Below are 17,552 nucleotides of genomic sequence, written 5' to 3' on the forward strand. Positions count from 1 at the left end.
GTGGGGTGGTGCCCCCAGGATGGTGCTGCACATTGCTCAGGGCACGAGGCTGAGATGGGGAAGTTGGCCTCTCACCACAGCTTCAGGAATAGGCAGGCCAGGGCAGCCTGGCAGGGCACAGCCTGGCACCCCTCAGGCCCGTGGAGTCTGTTACGCTGTGATTCTTAGTTATGGGGACTCTGGCACACACCCAGCTCCTTCCCCCAAGCCCTGCAGGGGGCGATGTCATGGCAGCACTGATACCAGCATCCTGGGAAATGCAGCCGGATGGTTTTGGCCTGGCGCGTAAATGTTTTCAAAGAAATCTTGCCGCCGAGGAAAAAAGTGGTTGCTGCACTTTTAACACCAGCTGCTATATCGGCCATAGCACCAGTCTTAATCTGCTGCACACCACCCTGGCAACTGAGGGGCATCGGCACAGCTGTGGATGCGGGTAGGACCTGGGGCTGGACTAGCAGTGAGGGGCAGGGTTAGGGTTAGGGTTAGGAATCAGGGGCATTGGCAGAGCCCAAGGCTGGAGGAGCGCTGGGCTGCAGGGCAGCATGGGGAGCGTTCTTTCGGTAACTTCTGGTCCCTGTGGGGACAGCCCGGGCGCCGAGCTTTAACTGGGCCCCACTGGGACGGTCTGGGTGCCGAGCTGTGACTGGGCCCCACTGGGACGGTCCGGGTGCCGGCAGTGACACAGCCCTGCTGGGACTGTCTGGGTACCGGGCTGGGACTGGGCCCCGTTGGGACGGTCCGGGCACCGGGCTGGGACTGGGCCTCGCTGGGATGGTCACTGGGAGCTGGTCACTGAGCAGGCTGGAGTGCTGAGGCCCTTTGAAGAGCTTTATCTGCCTCTCCCTTTCCTTTCCCGCATCCCTCAGGCGCACTCAGCGCCCCCGGCTGCAACCGGCTGCTGTGTCCGGCAGCTCAATCTCCATATAAGGAGCTCGCTCAAAGCTTTTCGGCTTCAGTGCATTTTTGTCCATTTCCAACTCGGGCAAAGGCTGTCAGCCCGGCCCTCAGCTCCTGAACCCCCCAGGCTGCCCCCGGCTCCCTCAGGGAAAGCCCCCTGTGGGGAGGGCTAGCGTCTGGCCATGTCCCTGCACCTGTGGGTGGTCACTCGGCTGGCCTGGGCCTGAGGGAAAAACAGGGGAGTCAGAACCAAACTGAAAAACCGGGATGCTGCACTGGTGCTGCACCCTGCTGGGAAATATGCCCCAGAGCCGCTCCCTACTGAGGAGCCGTCCCACAGACTGATTGAGAAGCCCAGGGTTCTGCTGGCATTGCCCATGGCGACCTGCTAGCTGGCGCTGTCAGTGTGTGCGGGGCTGGGGCCCCTCTGTGAGTTTCGGCAGCGGCGTGGCTGATCCATAGGCCTGGCTCCGAGCAGTTCCCCTCACCAGGCCCCTTTGTCTTTCAGGGCAGCGATCCCACTCTTGGACCCCGACACCGGGCTCTTGGTGGTGGCTGGAAAGGTGAGTGCTGGGAGAGCAGAGGGACCATGCTGCAGCTGTTGTCACTGGGGGGCCAGAGCTGTCCTTGGGGGCTCTGGGGCTCTCACCCCAAAGCATTTGGGCCAGGAGCATGGTTTTCCCCCTAGTTCCCGTGGTGGGGTTCAGCTGAGCAGGGACCCCTTGTTTTAGACCCCTCTGCTCCCCCTTAGGTGAGGTTGGGTGCACTGCATTGGGGGGCATCACTGCCCTGTCCCCTTAGGGGGTGTTCCCAGGCGAGGGGTCTCGCTCCATCCCTGGGGTGGAGGCAGCAGAATTTCACTGTCTCTGAAGCCCCAATGGCGGCCGGTGTGTCCAGGCGAGAGTTGGCTGCAGCGGTGCCGAGCCTGGGCGGGGGCAGCCCGTTGTGCCTGCCCAGGGCCTGTGCGGCCATTCTGGCCCTGCCATCTTGTCTCTGTTTCAGGGTGAAAATCTCCTCTACTGCTTTGAAGTGTGCCCCTCGCTGCCAGCCCTGACACAGGGTGAGTATCCATCTGGCGGTCGCCCCGCACTTCCCTTCCCAAGCCCGATGGACCTGGGGTACCCGGCCCCAGGCGCTGTTCTCAGGCTGTGGGAAGGGCTGACATGGCAGATGGGAAGCTGCCCACTTCTTTGGGGGGAGGCCTGGGTATTGGGGTCCCCCTGATTGCCCCTCCCCCCCCCAAGGGACCCTCTGATATTAGCCAGTGGGCTCAGTCCGCCTGAGCAGTGCTCAATAATCCAATAATGGTGAGTGCCCGCGGGACACCCTGGGATGCTGTGAGCTGTGTATAGTCTAAGGGCTGAGCCTGGTGACAGGGAATGGGTGAGAGCCCAGGCCAGCTGGCAGCCCAACCCATGCCAGGGCAGTCCCTGACACAGGGCACAGTGCTATGCTACACCCCCACAGTATGCCTGGCCGATGCACTCAGTCGGTCACCGTGAGCGCCACAGGCAGGGGGCTGCTCAGTGGGACCACCTGTGTGGCGTGCGCTGGGAATGGCCGGGCGACACAGCCAAGCCCTTGTTCGTGGGGCTAGCTTGGGGTGGGAGGAGGCCTGCTAACGGAGCGGCTGTGCAGCCTGCAGGGCACACAGTGTCACACTGGGGGAGCAGGGGACCCCGATCCCTGGAGGGGCTGCCCTGGATACAGGGTCCTAAGAGAATTGGACCCCAGGCGGGGGGACAGCCTGCAGGTCCCTGGGTGTCAGGGGCCACGTATGGCAGCGCAGTGAATCGCGCCAGCCAGCGGCAAGGAGATCACCTAGCTGCAGTATGAGGGGCCCCAGGGGGTTGGCTTGGGACGGGGAAAACTCTGGGACGACTCAAGAGTTGGCCCCGGCCGCCTGTGTGCTAAACTGGCCCTGAGGCACCCTGATTGCCCCCACACCTGCTGCCTGGTTTCGTTGGGTCAGCATGTCCGGGGCTTCCCGTGGTGCACATGGCGTGGGCTGGTCCAGTGATGCTGGCTCCTCCTTGTGCCACTGGCCGAGCCACACGAAAAGCAGTTATGAATGCCTGAAAGGTCAGCGTGGGGTGGTGGCTGGCAGGGGTAGTGCCCACAGGGCCAGGTAGATTGGCCTACGTGCTGAGCACTGCCCTGCCTGAGGCTTTGGCAATTGAAACAAGGCCTTGCAACCTGGTGCAGAGAGGGCTCCCGCCCGTGCCCCGGGATGGCTGATCGGGGAGCTTGGTCTGTAACTGCGCTGGGCACGGATGTCAAGTGAGCGACAAGCCTGCAAGGCTGTGCTGGGTTTGAGAGCATGACCAGCCGCAGTGCCCAAGGGCCAAATTCAGCGGGGCTGGAGCGGGTACGTAATGGGAAGGCCTGTGCCTGACTGGGGTCTGGCAGGGCTGGGGTCCATGTCCTCCCCCAGATGGCTCTGACGCCAGTAAATACCTGCTGATAGTCCCACAGGCTGCCCGGCCTCTCCAGGTGATGGGCAGCGCAGCCCTGCTCACACCGTGTCTCCATTTCCCGCTAGTGACCCAGTGTCTGACAGAGGGCAAGGCCAAGGGCGCCGCCCTGGTGCCAAAGCGGGCGCTGGACGTCATGTCCTGCGAGGTGCTCAGAGTCCTGCAGCTGACGGACAGCTTCATTGTTCCCATCAGCTACACGGTGCCCCGCAAGGTGAGCCGGCGCGGGGGGAGCCAGGGTGGCCCTGGGCACGGATATTTGGCAGCCCCGTGCCACCGGGCCAGCCTGAGTCCGTAGGATAATGTTAACCGTTCTGAGCTGTGCTCTGTCCCTTCGCTCCCAGGAGCACATGGCTCAGCAGGTCCCACACGAACCCCAGGGGGCAGGTGCGGCCAGCTGCCCTGGCTACTGAATTGCAGGATTGAGTCTTAGCCTGCACCCCCTCTCCCCAGTGAGGTTCATGCTCACAGCGATGGTCCTGCCAGGGGGCGGGATCATGCCAGCCCTTCCCTGGCATATGGTCGTTCAATGCTACTTACAGCCTGTGTCTCTTCCAGTCCTTGCAGGAGTTCCATGAAGATCTGTTCCCGGACTCCACTGGGCCCGTCCCTGCGGTGTCAGCGCAGGGCTGGTGGGCAGGAGACAACAAGCAGGTACCCACCCAGCTGCTGACTTGGCCTTCGGAGACCTGGGGTGCCTAAGGAGAGGGCCTTCTACAGCTTCTCTCCATTGCTACCCACATTGGTGCCGCGGTGCCCTTCCCCTCCAATGGTGCCAAGGGTGCGAGCCCCCCCATTGGTGCTGGTGGTATAAGCCCCACCACAGGTGCTGGTGATATAAGCCCCCACATTGGTGCTGGTTGCGTGAGGCCCACCCATTGGTGCCAGAGGTATAAGTCCCCCGGTTGGTGCCGGTGGTGCGAGGCCTCCTCTGTTGGTGCCAAGGGTGTGAGCCCCCCGTTGGTGCCACTGGTAAAAGCCCCCCCCCATTGGTGCCAAGGGCGTGAGCCCCCTCTGTTGGTGCCAGTGGTATGAGGCCCCCCGCATTGGTACCAGTGTACAAGGGGCCCCCCGTTGGTGCTTGGGGTGAGGCCCCCCCATTGGTGCCATTGGTGTGAGCCCCCCCACCCCCGTTGGTGGCGGTGGTGTGAGGCTACTGTGCTACCCAGTGCTACCGTGGCATTCACTGATGAGGCTGGTCACCGCCAGGGCAGGTCTCCGTGACGTGGCGTTTTGGAGCCAGCGCCTTGTCCATTCCCATCATCGCTTAGCTGAGGGTGGCAGCTCTGGGAACCCCCCCATGTAGAGCAGGCTGGTGGTTCTGCCCCGCCGGGGTGACTATTCCAGGGAGCGCCGCCCTCTGCAGGCTTCAGAGAGCCCCCTGGGGGTGATGAGAGGTTGGGGTGGCAGCCACAGTGCTGGGCAGTGACCCTCTGCTGCTGCCCATCAGGTGGAGAAGATGAGCCTGAACCCTGCCCGCAGGCCCCGGGAGACCTTCACCTCCTGCCTGTGTCCCCCTGCCCGGCGTGAGGAGCCTGCACCACCCGCCACCCAGCAGCCCGCCGCCCGCTCTGGGGACGTGGACAGAAGCGTGAGTGCCGGGCCTGGCTGGAGCTGCCAGCTCACAGGGCAGGGGCTGCCTCGGGGTCCCACACACTGACACATCGCTGGGGCGCTGCCAAGCTCCCAGCGTGCACTGGGGCGTGGGGCACACCTGGCCTAGGGTGTATGGGGCAGTCACCCCAGAACCTGGGTGGGGGTGTGCAGGGTGGCACAGGAGTAAGGCGGGGCCAGGACTGTGACAAACGGCCACAGAAAGGGTTGGGGGGGGCTATTAGTGTCGTGTGGGGTGAAAGGCTTGTGGAGGGCGGGGGCAGGCCTTGATCCCACACCCCTGTCAGTGTCTGAGCGCTATAACCCCACACACTGCCCCTTTGATCCCAACCAGCAGCCCCCCAGCTCTGCCAGCCTTGCCCCCCACCTCTGCCAATACCTTCCAATCCCGACCTGCCCACCACCTCTGCCAGCCCTGCCCTTCACTTCTGCCAATGCCTTCCAATACCAACCTGCCCCTCAGCTCTGCCAGTCCTTCTGCCCCCAACTCTGCCAGTCCTGCCCCCCACATCTGCCAACACCCTCCAATCCCAAGCTGCCTCCCAGCTCTGCCAACACCTTCCAATCCCAACCTGGCCCCCATCTCTGCCAGCCTTGCCCCCCCATCTCTGCCAATGCCTTCCAATCCTGACCTGCCCCTGACTATGCCAGCGCTGTCCCTGGCTCTGCCAGCCCTGCCCCCAGCTCTGCCAACACTCTCCAGTCCAATCAGCAACCTCTGGCTATTCTACCCCAGCATCAGATTCTCCCAGCTACCCCCCATCCCCTGATGACTCCCAGGAAATGCAGCTCCCATCCCCCATGGGTTGGCACCTGACCACTGTCTGGTTCCCTGCCTGGCTGCGTTGGGTGGAAGGCAGGGGCTTTGGCCGGGCTGTTTAATCCCCTGACTCCCTGTGGGGTCTATTCTTCCCCCAGGAGGGCAGCGGCCTCTCGTCTCCCCTCAGCTCCCTGAGCTCTCCCTCCAGCTCAGCCCCATCTCTCTCCACCACCAGCCCCAGTCCCAGTCAGAAGTCCCTGCAGAGCATTCTGGGTAAGTGCGAGCGGCCGCTCGGGGGGCGGGCGGGCGATTGGCTAGGCGGGTGCAGCTTGGAGCCGGGTGCGAGGCAGCTGCCATGCACAGGGCACTCTGCTGTCTCCTGGAAGATGGACAGAGAGAGGAGCAGCAGCTGGCGCCCGGCTCTTCCTCGGCCCAGGCGGGCAGCCAGAGCTGGGGATGGTCCGTGAGGCCTTGTCTTGGTTGGGGGCAAATCCCTCACTCCTGCCCTTGTCCCCCCCAGGGCCCAGCTCCAAGTTCCGTCACACCCTGGGTACGGTGCTGCCCCGCGGCACCCACATCACCAACCTCAAGGGGCTGAACCTTACCACACCAGGAGAGAGTGACGGCGTCTGCGCCAACCGGCTGCGCGTCGCCGTCCCGCTGCTGTCAGCAGGCGGGCAGATCGCCGTGCTGGAGGTAGGTGGGCAGCGGGGCTGGGCGCTGCTGGGACATGCCACGGCATGGGCCCTGGGAGGGCAAGCTTCCCTGCCAGCATGCCTCCACCCCGCCCCCCCAGGGCTGAAAGAGCCCTGGCCTGCTCTGCTGTGGCTGGTGCCCGCTGCCCGCTGCCCAAGAGGAGCGGCTGGAGGTGCTGCTGAGACTCCATTCCCTGGCTGGCCCAGCCCCCGGTGCCGCGGTATCACACAGGGGACCCAGTAGAGCTGGACTCCTGGGTCTGGGGCCTGGCTCCCCCCAGCCAGCCCCGCTCTGACAGCTCAGTGTGCTGCAGGCACATGTCCCTGAGGAGATCACACATGTGGGGTGAGAACTCTGGTGTCAAAACCCTCAGCCCCGCCAGCCTGCACTGAAAGGCTGCTCCCCTAGGTAGTAGCAATAGCGGGTCTGTAATCCCCTCTGTGAGCCAGCTTATCACGCCTGGCCAGGGGAGGGTGGTGCTGAGACTGGGGGAGGGGAAGTGAGGCGCCATCCTCTCCGCCGGGGCACGCCTGGGGATGGGGTGAAGGTAACCGAGCTGCGGCGCTGCATTGATTGCGGGACTCTGCTGCAGCTCTCCAAGCCGGGCCGGCTCCCCGACACATCCGTGCCCACCATCGAGAATGGGACGCCGGTCGCAGACTTCTGCTGGGACCCCTTCGACCTGCAGCGCCTCGCAGTCGGTGTGTGAACTCTCTGTACTCCCCTAACACCTGGCTCCCCACTGCAGGGGGTGGGGCTGTGCTGCTGGCCTGGGAGAACTCTCCTCATTCCAGACCCATGTCCAGGGCTGTCCGATGCTCTCCCCCTCCCAGGACACACTGTAAAGATCAGCAGTCCCTCTTCGCTGCCCTTCTCTGGTGCCTTTCTCCACAGATCTCCAACGTGCTTTGTAGACCTTCAGTAAGCCCCCAAGCCCTTCCCCCGCCTCACCCACAAAGGGAATCTGTGTAATCCCATTTTACAGATGGGGAAACTGAGGCACAGTTTCTATTCCCTCACCCAAGGTGAGCCAGGTGGCAGAGCCAGGAGTAGAATCTCTTGATTCCCAGCCCTGGGATCTGGTTCCCCTCCTCCTCCATACTGCTGGATCTCCTCTCATAGGCTAGTGAGTTCCTGATCTTTTGGTAATCACTGCATGAGCAGTGTGGTCTAGTGGTTGCATCAGGACCCATTGGGCGGGTTGGGTTCTAGCCCCAGCTTTGCTGTTGACTTGCTGGGTAGCCACAGGCCAGTCACTGCTGTAGGACAGGGCTCCGTGCCTCAGTTTCCCCACCTGTGGAACGAGGCTCATGCCACTGACTCCAGGAGAACCGACAAGTGCAGAATGTGCTCGTTTCCCAAATATTGTTGCCATTGCCTTGGGGCTCCTCGGCCGGATCCCTTCCCCTGTGGATTTCAGTGGGTGATTAAAACAGGCCAAGCAATCTCTGGGAAATGGGAGCGGGAGGTTTTTAGGAGTGGTTGAAAATGAAGTTTTAGCAGTTTTTAAAACGTGTTCGGGGCGGCCACTCGGGGTGTGGGCACATTTCAGATTGTCCTGCTGCCTCGGCCCTTTGTCCTTCCCAGAGGACTGCTCGCATCCCTGATCTTCGCCTGCCCAAGGCCCCAGCATCCCCAGGGGCAGAGGCTGTTAGTGCCTGCCTGCTCCTGGGGCCTCCCAGGCACTGGTGCCCAGCACCCATTAGTACCCGTCTCATTCTTTGTCTCTGTTCGGCAACCTCGGGTGTTCAGCGGGCGACGATGCCAAGATCCGCCTGTGGCGAATCCCCCCTGGAGGGCTGCAGGAGACGCTGCTGGAGCCTGAGGCCGTGCTCAGAGGTAAGGGCTGTGGAGCGTCTGCGCTGCTGGCAGCCAGGGAGAGGCTCCGAGTGCCCGGCCTGCTGGCTGGGTTTACCTGGCCTGCCCCGCAGTCATGCTGCGCTGGAGCGAAGCTTTCCCTTAAGCCGATGAGTCCGTCTCTAAGCTGGGGCCTGCAGATCAAACCATCTGGAGGGGACAGGAGTGTGGCACTGCTGGAGAAACAGGGCCCCAGGATATGCCAACTGGCTGGCTCCCTTGGTGCCAGGTGGGGTGCAGATGGGGCGCTGGCGCTATCACCGTTCTGTCCCTCTAACCAAGTCTGGTTTCAATAGACCGGGCTCGCCGGCTCCTTGCTCTGGGCTTCACACGCCATGTGCTTGGGGGCTCTGAACAGAGCGCCAGGGCACATCAGCTCCTGTCGCGCCCTGGCTCCCTTGTCCGTGCCAGGCCACGGAAATCTCCCCTCTCTCTTCCCCAAGGTCACACGGAGAAGATCTACTCCCTCAAATTCCACCCCCTGGCTGCAGACATACTGGCCTCCTCCTCCTACGACATGAGCGTGCGGATCTGGGACCTGCAGGCGGGCAGGGAGGAGCTGTGCCTGAGGGGGCACCGAGACCAGGTAGGGGGCAAGCGAGGCCAGGGCAAAGCCATGCGCCCGTCCTAGGGAGCTGGGCAGAGCAGTGCCCGGCGTGGGGGTCTGTGTGGGGAAGGCGGGGGGAGGCTGGTGCTGGTGGATGCCCTGATGTGCCAAGGGGCAAGGAAAAGGAGTCACCATGGGCAGGCAAGACCTGCAGCTCCCCCACACTGCAACAGCCCCACGCAGGAAGGGAGGATGCAGTCAGTGACATGGAGCATGGCTGTCGCTGCCGGAGAAATACACAGGGCTTTTTAAAATGCATAAACATCTGCAGCCGGCCATAGCCGGGGAGATGAGAATCCCCCACAGCCCGCTGTAGGCTGCACCTTCAGAATGCTAAACCCCTCCCAAGAGATGGTCAGTCCCAGAATGCTCCCTTGGGACACCAAGCCAGGCAAGCTTGGCCAAGAACACAGGGACAGCTTGTGTCTGGCAGCTGGGGCGTGTCAGACCTCCGTGCGCCAGGGATCAGCCCAAAGACGCACGCAGGGGGGTAGCTCCCTCCAGCCAGATCCTTCCAGATGAGCTCGCCACCGGCCCACTCCCAGACCAGCCTGACTCTCCGGGCTGCAGCGCCTGCCCGGCCCAGCTGCTGGCACATGCCCAGGGCAGCACCGGGCAGAGCTCTGGCTGCAGGGGCATAAGCTCCAGTCACTGTCCCAGGGTCAATGCGGATGAAGGCAGGGTGTGAGCGGAGAGCCCAGGAGCTGTACTACGAAGCAGTGCTGTTAGTGTCTACGCCCCATGCCCCCACACTCTGAGTCCCGGCATAGCACGTTCAGAACAGAGGCACTGCATCCTAACTGGCCTTTGCCAGCTTGCAGCCATGCCAGCCAATGTCTCAGCTGAACCACTGAGCCTCATGGCGGCGGTGCTGGGAGGGCCCTGGCCACGGCCGATCCCCGCGCTCCCCAGCAGGGCTTGGACAGATGGGACCGCATTGGCAGGGGGTGGGAATCAGCACCTGCCGGGTGTGTCTGTTTGCCTGTGGGCATGCGGGGGACTGGGAGCTGAGCTAAGGGAGCCCCTGTCTCTGGGGGGCCTGTCTGTGGGGCTGACATCTGGATCCCACCCTGTGTGCCCTCAGGATTCCCATCCCCAGCTGGTGTGGTTCAGGAGTGCAGGCCAGCCTGGTGTGCCCAGAGCCACGTCCCCATGCCGGTGCCAGGCTGCGTGGGACACACTGGGCGTGGGCTACAAGTGCCAATCGGAAATCTGAGCATCTCCGTGGGGGGAGACTGGCATAGCTAAACTGATTTAAACTGGCACGGGTTCAGCGTGGGAGCGAGGCCTGGCAGAGGCAGCCGCAGGGGACCTGTGGCTGTCCCAGTGTGGGGCTGGGCCCCCTTCTCCAGCACACATAGATTGATTCAGCCAGCAGGCCCCCTGCTGATTCTCCCCTTGCCTGCAGAGGTCCCTCCACTGCCACGGTCCATGCTGCCCCACTCTACTTTAACCCTTCCAGTGTGAGCTGCCAGCCTCTCCCAAGCCAGCTCCTCAAGGTCACAGCTTGGATTGGGGGGCCCCACCCTGCCCGCCCCATCGCTGCCAGCCCTTCCCTGCTTACCATGCTCGATGAGCACCACGCGGCTGGTGCCCAGGGCCAGGACATGCATGACGCAGGCAGCGGGTGTCTTTCAGATCTTCAGCCTGGCTTGGAGTCCGGATGGCCGGAAGCTGGCCACAGTCAGCAAGGATGGCAGATTGCGGGTCTATGTGCCCCGCCAGTCCCCGGAGCCCGAGCAGGTGAGGGGTCAGTTGCTTCCTCCTGGGAGGGTGGAGGGGAGGACATGATAGAGGCAGGCATGGGGCTGTGGGGGGACCAGGAGGGAGCTGTGGGGCACAGGGGTCCCTGTGGGGGTGCTTGGCTGGCAGCAGGGGGAGGGGGCAGCATGGGAGCAGTGTGCTCTGCTGTGCCCAGCCAGTCACGTGCTCCCGCTCCTGCCTCCCTGTCCCACCCCGAATCTGCCCTGCGCAGCCTTTTCCCCTTTCCCCGGGGTGGAGGCAGCTGTACGGGGAGCATGGGGGGCGTGTGCTGGGGAGTCACGGTTCTCTCCTCCCCACAGGAAGGCCCCGGCCCCGAGGGCGGGCGAGGTGCGCGGCTGGTCTGGGTCTGTGGTGGCCGCTACCTGCTGGTGTCTGGCTTCGACAGGTAAGGGCTGGTGCTGCGTCCCCAGGCCATCAGTCACCTGCGCAGGTCACCGCCCTGCGATAACTTCCATTGCCATGGTCCTGGCAGTGCAGCCACCTCTGCAGCTGACCCCACATGCAGGCTGTGGCTCCGAATTGCACTGATCGCTGGTCCCAGCAGGGCTGTACCCTCAGCCAGGCTGTGCCGCCTGCTCCGCAAGGCAAAACTCAGGAGCGAGGGATGCCAGCTTCATGCCAGTGCCCGGAGCAGCGTGGCACCCACGCCCTCCCCAGAGGGAGCACCCAGGGGGTCAGTCACCTCCTGGCTGGGTTGTGTGGCTGGCCATGCTGCAGCGTCCCAGCTTGGATAACTGCTCTGCTGGGGACTGGGGCCGGGGGTTGCTGGTGGGCAAAGCAGGGCTTCACTTCCTGTCCTAAACTGCTGCTGCACTCTGGCCCTGCTGCCCCACGGGGCTGCATTCCCAAGGGGGCCACGCACTCCCTGGGACACTGGGGTCGCTTTGTGGAGGAAGCCCCAGGGGGTCTCTGGGGACCAGGCAGGAGCCTGCAGCTGCGCCAGGCGCGGTGGAGAGCAGCTCTGCTAGCGCAGCAGGAGGCCTCGTGAGAGGTGGCTCCAGCGAGGGGTCCAGGAGGCAAAGCCAGCTGCCATTCTGCAGATCTCCCCACTGGGAGCCAGGCCTGGGCCCTGAAGCCAGCTCCATCTGCCCTGCTCTGCACCTGGCCTTTATCTAGACACCAGGTCAACACCCTGGCACTTCATCCACCTCCCTGCTGCCTGGCCTGCGAATTCCTGTGTCCCAGCTCCCCTGCTCAGCCCGGTGCACATCCTGACTGGGAGACAGCCACAGCCTGAGCCGAGCCTGCCTCTGCGCCATTTGGCCTCCTGCATGGCAGTGCCCCAGGAATGGGATCGCCAAGGGAGCAGCATCTTCCCGCAGGAGGGTGAGGGCAGCTGTGTGGTGAACCGGTGTCGGGCCCCACTGATCCGCGCCATGTTCTCCACACAGCCGCAGCGAGCGCCAGCTGTATCTGTCTGACGCAGCGTCCCTGGCAGCCGGGCCCCTGGCAGTGGTGAGCATCGACACGGCTCCCTCCACCCTCATCCCCTTCTACGACCCAGACACCAGCGTGGTCTTCCTCACGGGCAAGGTGAGTGCCTGGGGGAGGGGCGGCTCAGCCAGTTCGCACAGACAGGGTGTCTGCCAGCTCCTCACCAGCCCTGCCAGGGGCTGGGCATCGGAGCCAACCTGGAAGTGAGTTGCAGAGCGAGGTCCCGGTGGAGCCAGGAGCACGACTGGGGCGTTCCCAGGGCTCAGACCGACAGGCCCCATCCTTGTCTCTCCATTGTCGCTGCGGGTGGCACGTCCCGGCTGAGCTGCCAGGCCTCAGACTGTGCCAGGAATACAAGCGGGGCTGCCCCAGGCCAACCAGCAGTTGAAGAGCCTGTGGCATTAGAGAAAGGGCTGAGCAGCATCTGTGCTCTGCCTGTCGCACAGGCCCCTGGCACATGTGTGTGAGCCTGAGAGAGGCAGTGCCCGGCAGCCCAGCGGGGAGTGCCCCCGTGCCCGGCCACTGGGGCATCAGTGACCATGCTCTGTTTGGGGTGGGGGTCTCCAGAGGGCTGGGCCCAGGATGATGGAGCGGAGTCTCCCTGCGCGGGGGAGCAGCTCCCTGCCTGGCCCCCCCGTTGGGAGGCTGTTGGCCCGGACAGCCCCACTGGTTCCGTCCCACGGCGGCCAGGCTTCAGGCCATGCTCTCTGTGCAGCCAGCCCTGGGGGGCTGGGGGCTGCTCCTCCTCTGGGTCCCGCCACGGAGCCTCCCCGCGGAACCATTGCCTCCCTCCCCATGATGCCATGAGGCTGCTGCATCCCAGCTCACTCGCCACACACCGCACCTCCACGACAACGCCAGAGAGACACGGCAGCTGCCCCCGACATCGGCACCCGGCCTGGCCGTATCCCGTACGTCGCCAGCTCTCCCCTCACGCGACTTTCCTTGCCCTTGGCGTTTAGGGTGACACGAGAGTCTTTGTCTACGAGCTGGTCTCCGAGGCACCCTTCTTCCTGGAGTGCAACAGCTTCGCCTCCAGCGACCCTCACAAGGTACCAGGGCTGGCGGGGAGAGGGCCCTGGGCAGAGAGGGAGCAGGGTCACCTCTGCGGTGCCAGGCCATCTGCCCGCTCACAAAGGCGGGGCTCCAGCCACCCCCAGTCGGGCTCTGCCTGTGCAGCGTGTGCCCTGGCCTCCCCCAGTCGAGCTAGGCCTGGGGGCGGTCTGGCAGCGCCTGCCTTTGCTGCTGCCCTCCCTGGCTGGTGGCAGGTTTCTGCGAGGCTGGGGCAGCTGCCCGGCTGGCTGTGTTGGGACAGCTGGATCTCCCAACAGCTGACGAGGGCAGAGACCCCAACGCCTCCGCTCCCTGGCTCAGTCCCGGTCTGTGCATGGGGGGCAATTTCTGCATCCACCACCTGAGCAAGGAGACCTGAGGTGCTCCATGCCAGCTGTCCTGGTTCGAACGGCCCCAGGCCATGGGTGGTTCTGTCACACCAGGGGCACAGTCCTGGTCCAGGCCACATCGCTGCATCAGAGCATGGCAGAGTGGGCAAAGCCGGGACCTAGCGACGGCAGAGCCCGCTGCGTCCCATGGGTCCCCATGCAGGGCTTTCCCCGATCACGCCTTCCCCAGGTCTTGACCAGCCCAGGGCTCAGTATCCCAGGGACGGGATGTGTAAGCCCTTCCCCGGGGAGACCGGGCCACATCCCCAGACAGATCCACCTCCTCCTTTTCCCTGCCAGTCCTTCTGCAGCCCCGGAACTCGCCACTCCACTCCCTTGTATAGCAGGTGCAAAGCTGCCCTCTAGTGGCCGTCCAGGGGAGTCACTATCTCCAGTGTGCAGGGGCGTTATAGCGTAGCAATTCCCCGCCACGGCCGCTAGAGGGCCTCGTGGTGCCGTGGGGCATGTGCAGGGACACGGGTGTAAACCCGTGCTACGTGTGCAGGAGGAATCCACTCCAGAGGTAGGTGGAGCTTCCCACCGGTGTGTGCAGGCGAAGCCCCCTTGGCAGTGCCCCCAGCCTCCCCCCCCCCAAAGTCCAGGCTGGCAGCTGCCCCCCAGGCTGCTGGAGTTTGCAGTGGTCCCTCTGCAGCTGGCCGGGTGTGGGCAGGAGCATCACATACCTCCCTGAGCATGGGTGTCCATGGGCGGGCACCAGGTTAGAGGTGCGCCCGGAGACTTGGCTCTCCACAGTGTGGGGTGTGGTACAGGGAGGAAGAGAAGGCGGTGCTGAACCCCTGAACTGCCCTTCCTCGTGCTGAGCCCCAGGGTCTGGCATGGTGAATGTTGCCCACATAGGCAGCCGACAGACCGTTCCCATGGGAGTAGGGCCTTTCTCGTGGGCTTTGGGCACCTGGTCTTCACAGCCCAGCCCAGATTGCACCAGGAGCCCTGTGGCACAGGGTGCTATAGAGACTGCCGGGGAGGGGCAGAAGCGGGAGGAGAGGGTGGGGCCAGGGGGCAGCACCATCCTTTGTATGCCACCCCATGGCAATTTTTGCAGGGGTCGGGATGCCAGACTGGGCTCCTGTTCCAATTGGAGTGAGGATGTTCTGCCTCCATTCAGCCCCACTGCAGTGCCAAACGACTGTCAGGTTTCTTCATTTGTATGCTGTTGTCCTGTGCTGTTAATCAGCTGCCAGGTTCCACACCAGAAGTGGCTGCATCTTATTGGTGGTTCAGGCCTTCCCTCTCTGGCTTTGCCTTGTAACTCTGCAGAGGGCCATGGGACCTGCACAAATCCTGTGCCCTGAGTAGGCAGTGCCAGGGAGCTGGTAGCACTGCCTGAACACGGCCTCCTGCGGGCCCATCACTCCGCTGCCATCCCTGCCCCCCCGCTGAGCAGGAGAGCAGGACTTGTCGGTGTCCCCAGTGCCCCGGAAGTGAGGTTCACGGGGGCCAGGCCCCCAGGGGGTGGAGCTGCCAGGCCAGGGGGGACTCTGACATCTCCCTCTCTGCTTTCCCAGGGCTTCGTGTTCCTGCCCAAGACGGAATGCGATGTGCGAGAGGTGGAGTTTGCCAGGGCTCTGCGCTTGAGGCAGAGCTCCATCGAGCCGGTTGCCTTCAGGGTCCCCCGAGTCAAGGTGGGTGGCATTGGACTCCCTGGGCTGCACGAGGAGCGAGCCCTGGCGTGCTGCCTCCCCCTTCCCTACGGGGCTGGGCAGGCTGAGCTCCTTTGCCCCGCACAGCCCCTAACCCTGGCCTTCCTCCCCCGTGCAGAAGGACTATTTCCAGGACGACATCTACCCAGCCACTGCAGTATGCTGGGAGCCGGCCCTCCGTGCCGCGGCCTGGCGCGCAGGAACTGATGGGCAGCACCGCACCATCAGCCTGCAGCCCCAGGACATGACGCCAGGTGGGCGAGGGCAGGGCCATGGGGGGGAGGGGCCCAGAGCGTCAGGTACAGCGCAGGTGGGGGCTGGCCCCCGGGTGGTGCAGAGTGGGTCCCATGCACCTTCCTCTTCCCCACACGCACCAGCGTCGTGGGGTGGAGTGAGGGCGCTCAGGAGAGGAGGCGTCCCTGGCTATGTGGCACTGGGAGAAGGACCCACAGCCCCAGCTGAGGCTGATCAGACTGGCAAACGCTTGCTGGGCTCAGGGCGGACAGGGGAGGGGTCCGGGGGTCCTTGCCAGGCTCTGGGCGGGCAGGCTGCACCCCAGGATGGCGTCTCTCTCGGGGACTGGAGGAGGCCATGCAGAGCAGTTCTCTGGTGGCCCTTTGTGAAGGCCGGTGAGTTCAGGGCTGGGCGGTGCCGGGTGGGGCAGGGGGTGAGGAGATGGGTGCTAATGCTGCTCTCTCCTCTGGACCCGTCTGTGCCAGTGAGCGCGGCCCCGCAGGATGTGCCGACCCGAAAGTATGTCCCAGCCTCGGTCTACCTGGAGGAGAAGTCTGATGAGCAGAAGAAGGAGGAGGTGGGCTGCCCCAGGGACCCGTGTGCCTCTTCTTGCCTCGGCTTGCCCGCCCCAGCCAGCACTGCCCAGCCAGGCCACCCTGCCCCCACAGCTGCAGGCTGGACCTGGCCCAGTGCTGGGGACCACTGACCCTGCTGGGTCCCTCCATTGTCCATGCCAGGCACTGACCCCACCCACGAGCTCTACAGAGCCCCCTCCCTGCCTGGCACTGACCCTGCCTGCCAGCCCCCTGGAGTCCCCTCCCCACCTGGCGCTGACCCTGCCCATCAGCCCCCTGGAGTCCCCTCCCCGCCTGGCACTGACCCTGCCCACCAGCCCCCTGGAGCCCCCTCCCCACCTGGCGCTGACCCTGCCTGCCAGCCCCCTGGAGGCCCCTCCCTGCCTGGCACTGACCCCACCCACCAGCCCCATGGAGCCTCCTGCCAGGCACTGACCCACCAGCGCTCCTGGGGGAGGGGGCGTATCTGGCACACCAGTGCCCACTGGACAGTTAGTCTCCATTCCATGCCCGGCGCAGGGGAGCAGGGCTGCAGAGCCCATATTCCCCCACCCGGCCACCAGTAGCAAACACCGTGGGGGCAGCGAGCGCTGGGAAGGCCCCCTGGGTCCCATTGTGGGACGGCACCAACGCTCTGCCCTTCTCCCTGCAGCTGCTGAGTGCAATGGTGGCCAAGTTGGGTAACCGGGACGACCCCCTGCCGCAGGAATCCTTCGAAGGGGTGGATGAAGCGGAATGGGTAGGGCCGGGGGGCCTGCTGCAGGGGTGACGGGGGGGTGTTGTGACGTGCTCCCCCGGGGGTGGGGGGCAGGAACCAGTCACTTGGTTCGCTGGTCTTGAGGGGAGGAGAGCTGGGGCCACGGTGCTGCCTGGACCCCCACCTCCTGCTCCCCACCCTCACGGGGGAAGCTGGGCGGCGGGAGCTATGGATGGTTCCCTGAGGAGAAACCCTCATGGCCCTCTGTACCCAGAAGGACTTGTGGGGCTCTGGAGGAGGCAGAGAGCAATCACACCTCTGTGCCAGGAGCCCTGCCCAGGATGTGGGGGGATCCGGAGAGGGCAGTGTGCCCGGCAATCACACCCGTGTGCCAAGCCCCCTGCCTGGGATGTGGGGGGATCCGGAGAGGGCAGCATGCCAAGTGATCACATCCGTGTGCCAGGCGCCCTGCCCGGGATGTGGGGGGATCCGGAGAGGGCAGCGTGCCCGGTGATCATGCCCGTGTGCCAGGTGCCCTGCCTGGGATGTGGGGGATCCGGTGAGGGCAGCATGCCCAGTGATCACACCCCTGTGCCAGTAACCCTGCCCGGGACATGGGGGAACCCGGAGAGTGCAGCGTTCCCAGTGATCACACCCCTGTGCCAGTAGCCCTGCCCCGGTTGTGGGGGAACCCGGAGAGGGCAGCGTACCCAGCGATCACACCCGTGTGCCAGGCGCCCTGCCTGGGTTGTGGGGGAACCTGGAGAGGGCAGCGTACCCAGCGATCACACCCGTGTGCCAGGCGCCCTGCCCAGGCTACCGCTCACTCCATCTCTTTCT

General features: G+C 64.5%; 1 protein-coding gene across 2 annotated transcripts in view; it reads left to right on the plus strand.

The window, feature by feature from the left end:
- The window catches only part of CORO7 (coronin 7), a 171,910-nt gene that overhangs the window by 152,369 nt on the left and 1,989 nt on the right, over positions 1-17,552 (plus strand). For both annotated transcript variants that reach the window (XM_005306167.5, XM_042854121.2), the window contains 18 exons: positions 1,406-1,460; positions 1,900-1,957; positions 3,440-3,585; positions 3,930-4,025; positions 4,822-4,962; positions 5,904-6,018; positions 6,266-6,441; positions 7,034-7,142; positions 8,194-8,280; positions 8,742-8,884; positions 10,544-10,648; positions 10,969-11,054; positions 12,061-12,202; positions 13,066-13,155; positions 15,072-15,188; positions 15,325-15,460; positions 15,926-16,017; positions 16,668-16,754. In XM_005306167.5, the coding sequence (XP_005306224.2) occupies positions 1,406-1,460; positions 1,900-1,957; positions 3,440-3,585; positions 3,930-4,025; positions 4,822-4,962; positions 5,904-6,018; positions 6,266-6,441; positions 7,034-7,142; positions 8,194-8,280; positions 8,742-8,884; positions 10,544-10,648; positions 10,969-11,054; positions 12,061-12,202; positions 13,066-13,155; positions 15,072-15,188; positions 15,325-15,460; positions 15,926-16,017; positions 16,668-16,754 (1,981 nt within the window). The remainder of the gene's footprint in view (positions 1-1,405; positions 1,461-1,899; positions 1,958-3,439; positions 3,586-3,929; positions 4,026-4,821; positions 4,963-5,903; positions 6,019-6,265; positions 6,442-7,033; positions 7,143-8,193; positions 8,281-8,741; positions 8,885-10,543; positions 10,649-10,968; positions 11,055-12,060; positions 12,203-13,065; positions 13,156-15,071; positions 15,189-15,324; positions 15,461-15,925; positions 16,018-16,667; positions 16,755-17,552) is intronic.

The sequence above is a fragment of the Chrysemys picta genome, chromosome 10 (assembly GCF_011386835.1).
Source record: "Chrysemys picta bellii isolate R12L10 chromosome 10, ASM1138683v2, whole genome shotgun sequence".
NCBI lineage: Eukaryota > Metazoa > Chordata > Testudines > Emydidae > Chrysemys > Chrysemys picta.